We start from the raw sequence: 16,768 nt of genomic DNA, 5'->3' as shown, positions 1-16,768 counted from the left end.
CTGTGCAAGGCTTTTCTTCTTTTTATACTTCACGCACCTTCGCCTCGCTGGTTAGCTGCACTGGGCACAGAGAAAAGTGTCTCCTGTCTCTCTCTCTCATCTCTCCTTTTGTACAGTTGAGCCTCCCTGAGGTTAGCTGAAGTTGGCTGTGCTCGGAGAATTGCTTTCCAAACAACTGACTTTTTCCGATGGGTGACATGGAGTGAACTTGAATTCTGTTAGACCTACCGTAGCCGCCGTATCCAGGCCCCTCCTAGACCCGTCTCCTTTATGTCTGGCCGGCCTTGTGCCTTACCTGTCTTTATCGGAAATGCTGGCACAGAACACCGGGGTTTTGAGCTGTGACTTCTGTTCACGGAAGTCATGAAACTGGCACAGACTCCTTCCCTGACAGCTGCGGTTGCTCCAGGTGCCTTCCCTCCCTCCCTCCAGTGTTGGTGTAGCCCAGGAGTAAGTATGGGAGGTCCTAGTGTGTGCTTCCAGAAGCCCCTCAGAGCCCCCACCCCTGCCTTTTGTAGCTTTCTCCCCAGCAGTAGCTAAGCAGTTGATGCACAGGGTCCCCTGCTGGTTCCTTGGCAGAGGTGCTGAGAGCCAGCCCTGACCAGACACCTCTAAGATACTTGCTGTCTGGGGTGCTCAGCCTTTTGAACTGAGTGGGGCACAGTTTACCGGAAGGTGAAGACCCTGGCAAGGAGGGATAGAGTCAGCCTAGGAGTTAGTGGGTGGGCCCTCCGAGTGAATGAAGCAAGCAGGGACCTGAGGGGATGGTGGTAGTGGTTGTTGGTTGTCTCCATAAAAGGTTGCAGGTAGAGGGGGCTGGGGAGTTGGCTCAGTCAGGGAAATACCTCACAAGCTCGAGGACCTGAGTTCGGATTTTCATTACCCACATGGTACAGTCCGTTGTTCCTGTAAACCCTTTGTTGGAGAGGCAGAGTCAGGAGGATCTCTGGGACTTACAGCCTGTCTACTAGCTGATCACCCAGCTCCAGGTTCAGTGTGAGACCCTCTTCTGGAAGAGCATCTGGGTTCACTTCCCCGTGTCCATATGGCCACAGTCACCAACATCTGTGACTCTAGTCTGGCGTCTGGGCACTGTGTGACTGGAGGCAAAGCCCAGAAAACACATCTTAAAATGAAAAAAAACAAAAACAAAAAAAAACCAAAAACACACTGGGCAGCGATGGTGCACGCCTTAAATCCCAGCACTCTCGAGGCAGAGGCAGGCGAGTCTCTGAATCTGAGGCCATCCTGGTCTACAGAGCAAGTTCTAGGGCAGCCCAGGGCTGCACAGAGAAACCCTTGTCTTGGAAAGAGAGAGAGAGAGAGAGAGAGAGCGAGAGCGAGCGCGTGCACGCACATGCACATGCATGCACTAACAAGACCGCTCAGCAAACACAGGCACTTGTCTTCAAACCTGAGTTTGGTCCCTAGAACATGTACAGTGGAAAAGGACCGACTTCCATTAAATTGTCCTCTGGCCTCCACCTGAGCACCATGGCATGCCTGTGCCCGCTTCCCTAAATAAAAAGCACGTAAAGAAATAAGGTTGAGGGACTGGAGAGATGGCTCAGCGGTTGAGAGCAGTGACTGCTCTTCCGGAGGACCTGAGTTCAATTCCCAGCAACCACATGGTGGCTCACAACCATCTGTAATGGGATCTGATGCCTCTTCTGGTGTCTGAAGACAGCAACAGTGTACTCATATATAATAAATAAATCTTTAAAAAAAAGGGGGGGTTGGGGATTTAGCTCAGTGGTAGAGCGCTTGCCTAGGAAGTGCAAGGCCCTGGGTTGGGTCCCCAGCTCGAAAAAAAAAAGAAAAAAGAACAAAAAAAAAAAAAAAAAAAAAAAAAAAAGGTAGAGAGCCACTGAGGACTGAGGAAGGCCACGTTGATGCTGGTTTCCATGAGCACCCATAAAAGCACACGCTGAGGGCTGCCCTAAATGAAGCCAGGATACTGCCGCAGTTTGAGAGCTCTGAGTGAGGATGTCTAATCCAGCCATGTTTGTCTAGTGAGCCTAGGCAGAGTCTAGCCTAGTGTTTGCCCAGCCCGAGCCTAGGCAGTGACAGTCAAATGCTTCAGGCTGACTACTGTCCTCACTGAAGGGCTGTTGCTCTAGGGTTCTCGGTCTGAGAAGTTCTGGCTTTCTCACCATGTCAGGTAGTCTGAACAAATTAGACAAAAATGTCCAATCTGAGCCAGGTCTTGGTGTCTACAGAGGGACACTGACCTTCCTTCTACCCACAGGACAACTGACAATCCTGAATGGTTGTGCCCTGCTGAGGGGAGGGTGCCCAGCAGTTCTGATTTCTAGGTACAGGCTATCCACTGCTCTCAGAGTCCAGCATCAGGTAGTGGCCATTGGTGTGGAGACAGATTGTTGAAGTTATAGACTCTAGACAGTTCCTGGGGGTGCGTTCACACAGCCCAGGACTGGAGGCTCACACAGCCCGGGACTGGAGGTTGTACTGGGGACCAGCTATTTCAATTGTCCAGAAACAAACTATGTCTCAAATTTCATAAAATGTTCTGTAACAGATCAGAAATAATTTTATTTTTGAATTGCCACTGAAGTGTAATTACAAGCCCCGTGGTCAGCAAACAGACTGTCTCCTGATAGGAACCTTAATGAGAGGACTGGTCACAATAAGTGTAGTTTACTGAATGCTTGCCTTTCAGTGATTGCTTTTTAACATCAGGCACCCTGGGTCCATAGTCACGAAAACGCTCATTTAATAGCTTAATAAGAGGTGTCCTTTGAAAATTACTGGAGGTTTGCAGTTAGCACACACACAACCCACACACATTTCCCCTACCACTCCAGGTTGGGTCTTTGATCATTAGCTAATGCTACCCCAGACCCCAGTGCAGTCACTGGGAAAGCACCCTGAGTACACATCTCATCCTGACCCTAATTTGCTGCAAATTAAGCAGTTGGAGTTCTTCTTGAAGTATCTTGACTTTCTTAGCCTGGCCTTAGGAGTCAGAGTCAAGGTTAATGGTGCATGGGTGCATCTGCATGCCTGTGTACACACGGGATGGGGACGTCTTTATGGTGTTGAGAAGTAGGACACAAGTTTCTTTCTCTAAGGCTGGACAGGGGAACTTCAAAAAGGCTTAATGTTCAACAACAGAGAAATCTTAGGGGCTGGTAATGGAGGGCGGACATGTTCAATTGAGCTTGGGATTTTCTTTCCTGGACCCTTAGCGGTCAGGGGTCAGGGAGATAAGCGGTCTGGGGAGAGCCAGTGAGCCCCCACCCCCCAGGAAGGATAGAGACTCAAGCCTCAGCAGACTGAGGCTCTCCCTGGCAGGAAACAGCCCAGTGGACCATTCGGATCCTTAGCTACCTTCCTTCTGCTGGCTGGTCCTTTTGCCTTGTGCAGGGGACCTCTACTGTCCTAGGAGGTGTAAAAGTGATCTGTGACACAGAGGGAGAGTCCTAGTGTCCTGTCTGTCCATCCTGAGAGGCTGGGCAGACCTGGCTTTGCTCAGGAACAAGTGAAGGAAAGGTTTTCTTTGGGGTGTCCCCACAATTTGTACAGCATGAGAAGAAAGCTTTAGCAAAGGCTCTTGCAACCCCTACGAACTGTCTTGGGGCAGCCTGGTGACTGCAGCCATCTCAAGAGATCTTGTCTTGTACCGAGGACACTCAAACTGCTACAGATCATATGGTTCCCCAAAGGTTCTAAGACGGGGAAATCCCTCCTGGTGACAGCTCTGGACACTAGAAACTGTTGCTCTATATGGCTCGAGTGGTCAGCTCAGTCCTGTGCTCCTACCCTCTCAGAGCACCCAGGACCTGCTCCTGCTGGCAGCAGTGAGGTCCACTCCCTCAGCGTGTGGACAGAAGCAGGACACGAGGATGACCCACACTCTACAGGACTGGACAACTGGAGACCTCCTGCTAGCTCAGGCCCCCACAACTTCTGTGCTCTTAAAGTTGCTGTGAGGCTGCACCGGGTTGAAAGCTCTCATTTAAAATTCTAGTCTTGTTCCCCAGGGCTCCAGCAAACGGCATCGGCATCGAGCTTCACCTTTAACAAGCCAGGCTGGCAGCCGCCAACCCTTCCGCTAGGCGACAGGTGTCCTGAGTGGCAGTCCAGGGCACAGACCATACAGAGCCCCAGGGAACTGGATGTGTTTGAGCTGGACACAGCCCAGTTCTGAAAAGAGAGCAGGTGGGGGGTGAGAAGCCACGGAATTTTCTGGATAAATCGTACCCACTGTCACCAGAGTGACCCTTAAGTGCGAGCCACATTTTCTTGGACTTCTCTTCTGAAAGGGGTTTAAAAACGTGATAGCCTGAATCCGAGGTGGGGTGAGTCCGCTTCGGAAAAGTGGGGCAGTTTATGGCTCACCACCCATCCGGCCTCTCGGGCCCAAGTCCCTTCGCGGGCAGGGTGGCAACAGCTGGCTGGCCCTGCCTGGGGTGTGCTCGGGGATCACCGCCTGGACTCCCCCTGCGCCCGTGCCATCGAGCCCCCGCAGCCAGCTCTGCTGTCGTGTCTTGGGTCGGGCGGGCACCTCGACGGCTCCCGGCACCCGCCCCTCACCGCGCGCTCACCGAGCTGCCCAAGACTAGTCCCCCCAACTTGTTCTCCGCTGTTAACTAGTCGCGCTGGCGGAACGATGGGATGGGGTTGCCACAGCAACCAGACTGGACGTCACAATCCGGGCATGTGTGCCGCCCCCCCGCCGTGCCGCCGTGCCGCGGGCGCTGCCGCCGCCACCCTCGGCCGGCTGCGGGACTCGCGCGCTGTGGGGCGCGGTGGGCGGAGCGGCCCGGGCTTGGCGGGTGCGGGCAGAGGCGGCTGAGAGAGCTTGCGGGGTCGACACGGGGGGGTGGAGGTTTGGGGGGGGGGGCCGGCGGCCGCCATCTTCTCGCCGAGACCGCCTCGCCCGCCGCGCGGGTCCGTCCGGCAGCGCACGGGTTAAGGCTGGCACCGCGCCCGGCGGGAGGGGGCGCCCACCTCCCTCCCCCGCCGGGCATGCGGGGCCCGCTGGGCACCGAGGAGGAGCTGCCGCGGCTGTTCGCGGAGGAGATGGAGAACGAGGAGGAGATGTCAGGTGAGGGGGCGCGGGACCTGCCGGCCCGGGACGCGGGAGGGGCGCGGGGCTGCTGGGCTGCGCTCCCGCCCTCCTGGCGCCGCGCTGGCCAAGGGCGCGGGGCCGGGCGAGCTCCGGGGCGCGGCGCGGGGCGGGGTGCGCCGAGGACCCCGGGCGAAGCCGTGGCGGGGCCTGCGCCGGCTGCCGAGCGGGAGGGGCGCGGCGAGCCGGGGGTCAGCCCGCGTGCCCTTGAAGGCGGCGGGAAGCGCGCGCCGCGGGCGGGGCGAGGACGGGCCGCGCGTGGGGAGCTGGCGATGCCCAAGCCTGGGCGCGCGGGCTCCGCTCCCGGCGCCTGACAGTCGCTCCCCAGCACTTTGCCCGGGCCGCCCTGGGTGCTAGGCACGCTGGTGCCTGCCGGGTTCCCAGCCCACCCTGCTTCCTTGCCTGTGGGCCTGACGCCCCAGGGCCACCGCCCCTGCCCTTGCCAGCTGCCTCTCTGAATTCAGCCTCCTTCGTGTTTGTGCCTCAGGGGTTACCTTGCAGGATTTTTCAGTTAACTGGCTCCCGCCCTGGCAGGGCCTCACCCTGTCAGCTGCCCTCCCTCCCTTCTGAGGGGCATCACTTCTCAGCTTCTCAAGTCCATGGCTCCTCCTGGACTTCTGAGGTACTTGTGAGAGGTTAGAAGGGCCCCCTTCTCCCAGGAATCTCCATCCTTGCGGATGAGACTATTTCACACACTCACACCCCAGTTCCTATTCTGCAGGAGAGCGCACTACCTCCCAGGCTAGCATCTTCACCAAGGGCCACACCCCCTGCCCCCAGTCTCCTCCTCAGCTGGCCAGCTAGTTGGTTTAGTGGATTTGATGCTGTCACTGGGGCCTGCTGCTCAACCCCTCCCCTTTCATCCAGGCCGAGAGCCTTCCATGGGGTGAGGTGTGCAGGGGTATGGTTTCCCATAGCTGACTGCTCCGAAGCAGCCAGACCCTCTGTTTCCGAGAGGAAGGCAGAAGGCCAAGCACATGAGAAACCTGTGGCTGTTTTCTACTTGGGAGCCTGATCTTCAAAGATCCCTGGTGGTGATTGGGGCGTGGCCTTTTGTGGCATTGGCAGGGGCCATGGACAACTGACTGTGGATCATCAGGCCCATTTCTGGGTCTTCAGTTACCCCAACTGTGTTCTCCTCCTCCTTGCTGCCTGGTCTTGCTTGCATCAGGGTGTAGGGCTTGGTGAGGTCTTGGATGCCCCAGAGAGGTGGACACGGTCCTGTCTTATTCCGAATCTGTCCCTCACCTCCAGAGTAGGTAGGGAGTTGTCCCTTAGGGCCTTCAGGAGTACTTCCAAGGCCATACAGAGGAGGAGACACTTGTTCCTGTCACTCTAGTCGGGAATTCAGGGCCCTGTCTACCAACCACTCCAACTGCTTTGCCCCCAGAGCCTGCCAGGATTCAGCACCTTACCAGGCCTCTGGCCTAAGTTTCCTTCCCCCGCCCATAGGCTCCCTCCAGAACTTTCCAGGCAGTGGTCAATGACCTTCCTTCCTTAGACCCAGACCATTGGTCCACCTGGTCTTCCCATTGCTGCTTCTCCCCACACAGCCTCACTGGGCTCCAACTCCTGATGCCTGATAGTATTGCTATGAAACCCTGCAGGCACCATATTGTCCTGGGGCCCTGGCTTTAGCCTAACCTTTACCGGGCTCCTGTCCTTTGCTTGCAAGTTTGTTCTGTCTACCTAGGTTCCAGCTGCATTGCATTATGGGACACTCTCTTTCTTCTTCCGGGGTTATTTGCTTGTAGCTTGTCCTGTTCTCTGGACCTTCTGTCAGCCTCCCCCCCCCCAAGTAGAGTCCCTAATTGCAATCTGGACAGAGGATACCTGAGAGATTGTGAGAAGGGGTCTCTAGGTCACCCCTGGCTCCCTGGATGTGGGGACATCCTATCCCAGTCATGTCTGTTGGCAGTGTTGTCTGCCTCTCATGGCCTTCTGCAGTGTTGGGTGGAGTTCCAGGAAAGTGACCTCTTAGCCCCCTGGAGCCAGGTGGGAGGAGCCAGTGTTCTGGGAGCCTCACACGAATGCTCAACCGTCAGAGGTTGGACTGGGGTTTGTTGGAGTCTGCTCAGTGTGTTTCCTACACAGTGCTTTGCTTTGGTCAGTTCTCTCTAGTTCTGTGGAGGGTGGGTAGGCCTGCTGTGAGGAGGATCGTCAGGTAGACTCCAACCTCTTCTGGCTTGGAGGTGTGCAGCTGCCAGATTCCTGGAGGAGTGTGCTGGTCAAAGGGAGGACTTAAGAGTTTGATGGATGGGGCTGGAGAGATGGCTCAGTGGTTAAGAGCACTGACTGCTCTTCCAGAGGTCCTGAGTTCAATTCCCAGCAGCCCCAGGGTGGCTCACAACCATCTGTAATGGGATCCGATGCCCTCTTCTGGTGTGTACTCATATATATTAAATAATCATTTTAAGAAAGAGTTGGATGGACGGAGGAAGCCTTAAGTCGCAGCAATGTTCTGGATATTCCTGGGGTGTTGGGAAGTCCCTCAGCCCCTCTGCCTCAGTGTCCCCCACTTGTAGAATGAGTCTGGCACCAGCTACCTCATAGAAGGTTATTATGAGGTCTCGTAAGAGAGTACACGTAGAACGTCCAGGTCACAGTGCCCAGCACGTCACAGCTGACCATGGCAGGTGCGACTAGCATCTAAAGGGGGAGCTGGCTCCCTAAGGACATGCTCCTGAGACTTGAACTCTTATCCAGTAAGTGCTGGTCAGGAGACGTGGCTGGGGAGGGACTGCCTGAGGAGGGGCTGAAGGCAGAGAGGAAAGGGCTTTTCCTCAGGGGTGGGCTCTGCTGGGCTGGAGGTCTCCATGGTTAATTGGAGAAACCATCAAACTGATGAGCCCAGCCTGTCTTCTTGCTGGTCCTGGGGAGACAGGTCCTTGTCTCTGTCCTACAGACCTCCCTGTGTGAGTGTTTCAGGTTTCTTAGGGTCAGAGGTGAGGATCTGACTCACCATGACTCGAAAAGGCCCGCACTTCTAAGCTGGCCCTCCATTTGGGGTAGGGATGTTCCAGGGAGCTTGACTGTTTCAACACCCACCCAAGCATCGAATTATCAACCTACAATACCAACCACTTAGCCATCCTGCCACCTATCCATCCACCCACGCACCCACCCATCCATCCATCCACCCATCCACCCACGCACCCACCCATCCACCCATCCACCCATCCACCCATCCATCCATCCATCCATCCATCCATCCATCCATCCAATCCATTCACAAGCTCCATGCATCTGTCCATCCACCCATCATCCACCCATCCATCCATCCATCTGCCAGCTCTCAGCATTCGTCTGTCTGTCCATCCATCCCACCATCCTATTCATTCACAAGCTCCATGCATCTGTCCGTCCGTCCCACAACCATCCATCCTGCATCCATCTCACAAACTCTCCATCCACAGACCCACCATTCCTGCATGCATCCGCCCAGTCATCCTCCCTTCATTTGTCCCCATCCATTCCCCATCCACCGGTTTCTGTCCATCTCTCCACTCCCATTCGACTTTCTACCATCTACCCCCCCACACCTACTCAACACAGATTTCTTGGACCGGGTCCTGAGCAGTGTGTGTTATCTGATAGTGAGTGAGAAAGGCCTCACTATTCAGACCTGTTCTGGAACTCATTCTATAGCCCAGGCTAGGCTCAAACCCACAAAGGTCCTCCTGCCTCTGCCTCCCGAGTGCTGGGATTAAAGGCATGTGCTGCCACAAGATGCTTCTCGGGGGAGGTCTTGCAGAGGAACCTGTGAGACCGTTTCATCTCTAAGTCTGGCTTCATCCCCCTCTCCCCAGCTCGTTCTCTTGCTCTGTTCCCTCCGTCGGTCTTTACCTGGTCTGTCTGGCATACCGTTCCTCCAGTATCGATCTCTCTGTCTTATATTCCTTGCCTCTCTCTTCCCACCCACCGTGCCCTGCACCTGACTGGGGGCTTCTGCCTGCTTGCCCGGGCCGTCCTCACTCTCCCCCCTCCCAGTCACTTAGGATAAGAGCCTCTCCTGCGTCTCTTCTCCCCCTCGTTCTCAGGATGGCCGCTTTTATGAGATGCCAGTGAGGTGATGTCTGGGTTTTGTTAAATGTCATAAATAAATTATTAATTGCCTCTTGGGTGGTGGCACTGCTCTGGATCGGCCGAGGGCCTGTGCCACAGCGGGGAGGTCTCCAGAGATTAATGAGATCTTTAGTCTTGGCTTCTCGGTGTCCAGAAGCCCTGGCCCCAGAGTTCTTCCACCCCGTGACCCCTCCTGGGTTCTTTGTGCATCACGGGACTGCACCCAGCCTCGGGGGGCCTCTTGTTCACAAGTCTGCGTCTCTTGCTTGCCAGGAAGAAGGCCGCAGCGTGAAGCCCATTCCAAAGATGAAGACTAGTCAGTGGGCAGCAGGCCTTTAGGGTGCTGGGTGAGGAAGGGGTGGGGGTTAAAAGCCCTTGTGCTTCTCTGGCCTTCTCCCTTCCTGACCACTAGGTGGCCCTGTTCCCTTCTTGGAGATGGGTTGTAGGGGTTGAAAACAGAAGGAGCCCCAATTCCCTGGGTTCTGGGAAGGGCGGCAGACTCCATCCATGGTTGGTTTGCCCACCTCTGACTCTAGTGACAGAGCTCTTGTCCCAGCTCCTTCCTCTGACGCCCTAGCCCTCCCATTCACGGAGCCGAGATGACGTAACTTCTACCACTGTCCTGTTGGGAAAGCTTCCCGGAGGCTTGTTCTTCCTCAGACAAGGTGGGGCCTGGAGCCTGGCAGGACTTCACCTTAGGTGTAGATTCCGAGATCTGTCCTGATTGTACCCCACGCTCATCTCTCAGTCTCCGTGAATTCTTGGATTCAGAGCTGGCCTTAGCCATTTCAGGGGTCTTGGGTTGGGGGAATCCTGAGCTTGGCACACAAGGCACACTGTTGCAATATTGGGCTCTGGGCAGTCCGAGACCCAGAGGGCTATGCAAGGGGAGGGCTCACATACCGGTGTGTACCATTGAGGCCGGGGTTGCTGTGCCCTCTGACAGTGGTGGAACTGAGATATGGGGTGGTGAGGTGGTCCTCATAGTCTCCTCTCTGTAAATAGGGGAATTGAAATACCTTGTTTTATTGAGACAAAGTCTTGCTGGGCCGCCTTCGAACTTTGATATTGCCCCAGACTGTGGAGTGCTGGGATTAGCGACCCAAGTCACCACAGCTGGCTTAGTGCCACTGCTAATTTACTGGCTGGGAAGGGTCACCCACCTCATCCAGCTGCAGCTGGAGAACCAGGCCTGCGCTGAGGGCTGGGCGGCCAGCTTACAGGGAGCAGAGAGCAGAGAAATCTATGGAAGCTGAGCCTTTACCTGACAGACCCTCACACTGTCTCTTGTCTTTGAGCTGTGTCTCATCCCAAGCCTCTGAAGTAGACCCCCTTGCTCCCCAGGCCTGCTCTGACTGGGGCCACTTAAGGAGTTACCAAGCTAATGGTCCTAATTCTAGTTGGCTGGGATCCATGGAACCTCGGGCCTTGGGGCGGGGCAGGGCTGGTATTTGAGGGTACAGACAGGCAGGCCTGAAGGGCAGTGAAGCAAGCCTCAAGGGGCTGACAGTTGGCAGGACAGGGTTCCCCCACCCTGGAACCCCTCACCCCAGTGTAGTGGAGCCCCATCTCCCCCACTGGCCCCATGTCCTTTGTTTTAAAGCCAGCCTCTGACCTGCCCCTGGCAGATGGTGCTGTGAGAAGAACAGGGTTGACATAACACATCTGAGACTTGGGTGTGGCAGACGATGGGGTTGCTTGAGGAGTGACTCTCAAGCTTGATGGTGAAGGCTCAGGACCTGTTGCTAAGGAGAAGGATGGTCCGTGTGAGAAGAGGGAGCCAAGTGTCAGTGCAGACTGGGTGTGTGGCATGATGGGTGGGCCTGGTGTCACAGGCCAAACCTCAGGTGTCTGTCCTCAGAGCTACCAGAAGCTGCATGGGGACAGGAAATACTTGCTAGAGAGAGAGAGGCATGGTCAGAACTGGGTCCTCCATCCTCATGGGCGAGCTCTGAAAATTTCCCAGAGGGAATTTTTTTTTTTTTTTTTTTTTATTAAGCAGGCAGCCTTGGGCTGTGAGGTTGCCTTGTAGAGGAGGTGTGTGTGGGGGGGTTCTGTACATGAATGTGAGGCCTGTGTTTTTTCTGGATGAGTTACAGCTAGCTTGGGACATTCCTAGCTACCTGTGCACTTCTCGTCTGTCTCTTCTGCTGGTCAGGTGGGGGACGTGTGCTGGGCTGGCCTCCTAAACCTGAGGATTCCCCTGCTGGGTGGAGACAGAGGACTGCCCAGAGCAGGCAGGAGGGAGAAGGGCGCCCTCGGGATTGCATCAGCCTGGAGCCTGTTACATAATCGGTGTGGAACGCTCCCAGGGGATGGGAGCTTCTGTCGGGGTGGGTGTCTGTGGTGCTGGGAGAGTACACAGGCGTGGATGGGTATCCCACTGGTCACCATAGCCTGGCTCACTGCCATCCTTGTCATGCAGTGGCCAAGACTCCTCCACACCCAGATGACACTGGGCACTGAGGGCTTCTGTGGATTCTCCCTGCCTCTGGTACATCAGAGCTCAGAGGAGTAGCGGGTTACTTCCAATGTCACCTGGCTTCTGCTTGGCCCCCTGGCCTGTGGAAACCCAAGTCAGGAACAGCCCTATGGCCACTCCCTTGTGCTTTTGAGTCCTGCCAAGACCACAACAGCTGTACCTGCTACATGAGCCCTGTCTTCTCTGTAGCCCAGTACTGTGCTACTCAGTGTTACTCGGTACTGTGTTACTCGGTACTGTGGTACTTCTCTGTAGCTGGGTACTGTGGTACTCAGTACTATGGTACTTCTCTGTAGCTGGGTACTGTGGTACTCAGTACTATGGTACTTCTCTGTAGTTGGGTACTGTGGTACTCAGTACTATGGTATTTCTCTGTGGCTAGGTACTGCAGTACTTGGTACTGTGGTACTTTTCTGTAGCTGGGAATTGTACTCAATACTGTGGTACTTCTCTGTGGCTGGGTATTGTGGTACTTAGTACCATGGTACTTCTCTGTATCTGGGTACTGTGGTACTTAGTACCATGGTACTTCTCTGTATCTGGGTACTGTGGTGCTTAGTACCATGGTACTTCTCTGTATCTGGGTACTGTGGTACTCGATACTGTGGTACTTCTCTGTAGCTTGGTACTACAGTACTTGGTACTGTGGTACTCAGTACTGCGGTGGTCTTCCAGGGACCTGCATTTGAAGGGGCTGCATTTGAACATACTCATATTCTCTGTAGCGGCTTCCAGTCCTACCTAGAGCCTGCCTTCTCCTCTCTGTATTGGATGGCTGCTTCTCTGGGTTTCCATCTGTACAGGGGAGGGGCTGGGACCTTGCTGCAAACTATCCCTGCCCTGGGGATTCTGGGGCGCTGTGTTGGCAGGCGGGGCTGCTGGTTCCTGTAGGATGTTCTAAATGTGCAGATTGACCTTGTGGGGTTCACAAAATGCCCTCTGAGGGTAGGGTATGTGTGACTGGTTAGTCATGGGGTTTGGGGAGCCACAGAAAACCAGTGGGAGCCTGTCTTCCTCCTTCAAGAGATTCAAGGCTGGCAGGTAGACTTGTGTGGGACCTGAGAGGTGGTGGATGCCTCTCTATGAACGCATGTGCTGGCTACCAGAGCCAGACATGACTGTTGTCACTTGGCTTAGGACTGTGGTCACATGGTCATGATGTGGCATGTGGTGGTGTAGGGGTCTCATGGCCTGCCTTTGGTTCTGTGGCCCCGTTTTTGTCTGAGAGAAATTGAAGGTGACCCCCTCTCCCTTCCAACTCCTGCAGAAGAAGAAGACGGTGGCCTTGAAGGCTTTGAGGACTTCTTTCCTGCAGAGCCCGTGAGCCTTCCCAAGAAGAAGCCGAAGAAGCTGAAGGAGAGCAAGTCCAAAGGGAAGAGGAAGAAAAAAGAGGTGAGGCACACTAGGGGCGGGGCAGGGTGGGGGCGGGACAGGGCAGAGCGAGGCGGGGCGGGAGCGAAGCGAGGCGGGGGCGGAGCAGGGCGAGGCGGGGCAGGGGCGAGGCGAGGCCTGGACCTTGAATTGCATAGAATGGCTACGTCATGCAGAAGCGCCCCTGGGAAGTTGGAGGGTCAGCTGTCCTGTCGCGAGCTGGGACACCGTGATACTATCACTAGCTGTCTCCATCACCTCACACGGTCCTCACGGCCTGCCCCGCCCTCTCCCAGGCTGCTCTATAGGAGCCTCCCTCTGTCTCCTTAGTGAATCCCTCCAAAGGCAGAGAAAGTCAGACAAACACGGAGAGGCTCCGGTGAGAGGACCGGCTGTGTGTAAGGGTCATGCTCACGCTTGGTGATGTAAATGCTCCTGTTCTTTACTTCCTTGGTTCTGGTTGGCTCTGACAGAAGCAGCTGGGACTCAAGGCTGAGGAGGAGAGGTGGCCTGCTTACTGACATGATGCTTCTGTGTGCCTCGTTCTGACGCACTTCATCTCTGGGTTCACCCTTGGAAATGGATAGTGTGGGGTTGGGGATTTAGCTCAGTGGTAGAGCGCTTGCTTAGCAAGCACAAGGCCCTGGGTTCGGTCCCCAGCTCCGAAAAAAAGAAAAGAAAAGAAAAAAAAAAAGAAATGGATAGTGTGGGGTAACTGAGGCAGGCATATAACTTAAAATCTTTCCGACAAGTGTGTTGTGTCTTCTCACCTGCATCTCTGGGCAGCCATGCTAGGAGGGTGGGCTATATACTTTTCCTTATAAAAGACAGTGATGGCCTCGTGCTCGTCCCTCAGTAAACCCGAGTCACTGCAAGGCTTTGAGCTGGTTTTCCTGGGGCTCCAGAATGTAGAAACAAGGAGGGAAAATGATGCAGTGGGAGCCACTGCCCACTCGGGTCTCGACTCTGTCCTCTTCTTGTGTTGGGAACATGTCAGATGTGGACCTAGTAAGTGAGGGACCACCGTGGGGAGGATCAAGGACATCTGAGGAATCCAAAGCCTGTGTGCTTTCTCCTCTTGTTTCTGTCTTGTCCAGGGGTGTGAGCAGTCTTAGCAATGCATGGCGAGCCCCTGGACCAAGTTCCTCGGGGTCCTCTTTTTTTTTTGGTTCTTTTTTTTCGGAGCTGGGGATCGAACCCAGGGCCTTGCGCTTAGCGCTCTACCACTGAGCTAAATCCCCAACCCCCCTCGGGGTCCTCTTTAAGCCCACTCCACTTCCTTCCTTGCTTTATATCTTGGTGTATGTGTATGCATGTGTATGTGTGTGCATATGCGTGTGCATGTGTGTATATGTCTTTGTATGTGTGTATATATGTGTTTATGTGCATGTGTGTGCACGTGTATGCGTGTGTGTATATGTGTTTGTGTGTGTGTGCATGTCTGTATATGTGTATGTGTGTGTGCATGTGTTTGTGTGTGTGTGTACCACCCTTGGTTCTCCTGGAGTTCCTTTGACTCCTCAGCTTACTCTACCCCTGTGTGAAGGCTGTCTGTAGTCTGGTATGATGTCTAGGATTGATGTGTTTGTCTCCTCCCAGAACGCCCCACGCCTTACCACAGGCAAGCCTGTAGCTGTCTCCAGCCTGGAGGAAGGAAGGAAGGAACTTTGACTTTTCTAATCTAAGGCCTCCTCCAAGGAGTCACGAAGCTCTCTGTCCCCATTATCCAGATGAGGAAGTGGAGGCAGGGTGTGGGAGCGGCCCTGTGCATGGAGAACCCCCCCATTGGAGGAGGTGCTCGAAACCAGCTCCTTTGACACACGAAAAGAATCTTTCACTACAGCCGCTGCCTCCTACTGATGATGCCCCCTGGGCCTGCAGATTTGTCCATGTCTGGGCGGTGGATAGGTTCTGGATTCCGAAGCCCTGGGATTCAGGTGCCCAGACTTTCTGGTTGAAGCTGTGAAGTCCCACTCTGTTGCCACCGTTCTCCACCCCAGGCTTTGGGATCCTCTGGCAAGGGGCCTCCCCAGCTTGTTCTCAAATGGCAAGCCATGGCTGGGACCATGTCAGCTGTTCCCAGGGTTCCCTTCTGAGCAGGGCTTTTTTTTCTGCCTCCTTCCTGGGCATGGGGTTGCCATGGCTCTGGTAGGAAGGGGGCTGGAGATGGGGAGGGGCTGTGAGGCTGGGGTATGGTAGCCTCCAAGGCCAAGGAAGGTACAGCCACAGGAAATCTTTGTCCACAGGACATGGTTGGCTTTTTCTGTACTGGTTTGCTCTTCAGTTGTACACACTGGCTATTCCTCCAGTCTGTGTTTCTTTTCTCTGCCATATTAATCTGTCTCTCTGTCTGTCTGTCTCTCTCTCCACTTCATTTTCCCACTCCCACTCCTCCCTCCTCTCTTTCGTTCTCTCCTCTCGTCGCTCCTTAAGATGCAATGCTGCTGCTTTAAAAGGGTGGGACATCAGGGTAGACATGGTTTCCAGAGGAAGAGCACCAGAGGTGACCCTTAGGCCTGGGTGCTTTCCTCTCCTTTCCCATCTCATCCCATCCTTCAGCTTGGCTCTCGCTCTCTCTCTCACCAGCTGCAGGATCTGGGGGGTGGGGGTGGCGGTCTATTGCACGCTATTTACAAAGAGGAAGATCCGTCTACCCACCCACCCAACCCGGCAGCCCTGGATCCTGGGTGCGGGAATCTCCTTCCTCCCCCGACCCCGCCGCTGCATCCCCCACCAGGTGACTCGCGCAGGTGGGCAGTAAGGCAGTGGTTTGGGCTGGGGTGTGGGTGGGGTGGGGTAGGGGGAGCGCACGGGCAAGCAGCAAGCCTTGGCTTCTGATTTACATAAAATAACAGGACTGCAGCCGGAACCTGAGCATATGTAGATGAAGCTCCCTGTCAGACCGGGAGCGCAGGAGGGAGAACTGATTTCAACCTGTACTGCAGCGGTTGCCATAGCAACCAATTATTCAGTGCTAAATTATAACTGTTTATAACACTGGTGAATGGGAGGCTCGGATTTCATTCTTTTTTTTTTCCCTTCTTGGTCTTGAAGGACCCCAAGTCGAGAATGACCAACTCCCTGAGTTCTTCCTTTGACTCTAAATACTATTATTCCTCTTTTTCAGGAGATGTGATGTGGGTGCTGGGCATAGAAGAGTGGGGAGGGGGGAGCCAGACAGGAGGCCTAGATTCAGAAATTGTAGATCGGGGAGGGAGAAGGGGTTGTGTTGGACTCGCTGCTTGGGGTCCCCACCAGTCATGACTGGTGAACAGGAAAAGGGGCGCTCAGCAGACAGACCCCTCTTTGCCCCCAATTCGGGTGTGGCATCTGAAGTGCTTTACCTGTGTCCCCTGAGGTCCTCACAGCCACTAGTGCTCCAATTAACAGTGACACCCAGGGTTGGACCTTAACAGTCACACCCATGAAGGATGGTGCCAAGGTCAAAGGCCCATCTGTAATCCTGGTTTCCACAGCCTGTGTGTGCTTTGGTTGTTCTCAGACCTCAGGACAGAGGTTGGCTGGTGGACATTGTTAGAGGTTTACTGGTCTGTGTCTCCTTCCTCAGTCTCCTTCCTCAGTGGGGTGGCCTGGAATTTGGCATATAGACTAGCTGACTTCCCCATCTGCCCTAGTTAGTTCTGTGGTCCGTTTCCCTTCTCTCTAGTGACTTTGCTCTCCCAGGTCCTGCTGTCAGCTCCTTTTCGGATCCACTTGCGTTTCCGTCTTCTCTGTGAGGCAAGATGTTTTAGGCAGAG

General features: G+C 54.9%; 1 protein-coding gene across 6 annotated transcripts in view; it reads left to right on the top strand.

The window, feature by feature from the left end:
• Positions 1–4,880: 4,880 nt before the first annotated feature.
• Positions 4,881–16,768, top strand: part of Chd5 (chromodomain helicase DNA binding protein 5) — a 46,451-nt gene continuing 34,563 nt past the window's right edge. For 4 of the 6 annotated variants that reach the window (XM_032893828.1, XM_032893819.1, XM_032893808.1 and 1 more), the window contains exons 1-2: positions 4,881–5,071; positions 12,907–13,031. In XM_032893828.1, coding sequence (XP_032749719.1) covers positions 4,993–5,071; positions 12,907–13,031 — 204 coding nt within the window. In that variant the 5' untranslated portion in view covers positions 4,881–4,992. The remainder of the gene's footprint in view (positions 5,072–12,906; positions 13,032–16,768) is intronic. The other 2 variants (XM_032893812.1, XM_032893799.1) reach the window with 1 other exon arrangement.

This window comes from Rattus rattus, chromosome 1 (genome assembly GCF_011064425.1).
Source record: "Rattus rattus isolate New Zealand chromosome 1, Rrattus_CSIRO_v1, whole genome shotgun sequence".
In the NCBI taxonomy this organism is placed as follows: Eukaryota; Metazoa; Chordata; class Mammalia; order Rodentia; family Muridae; genus Rattus; species Rattus rattus.
This window is presented reverse-complemented; position numbering and strand designations above follow the sequence as displayed.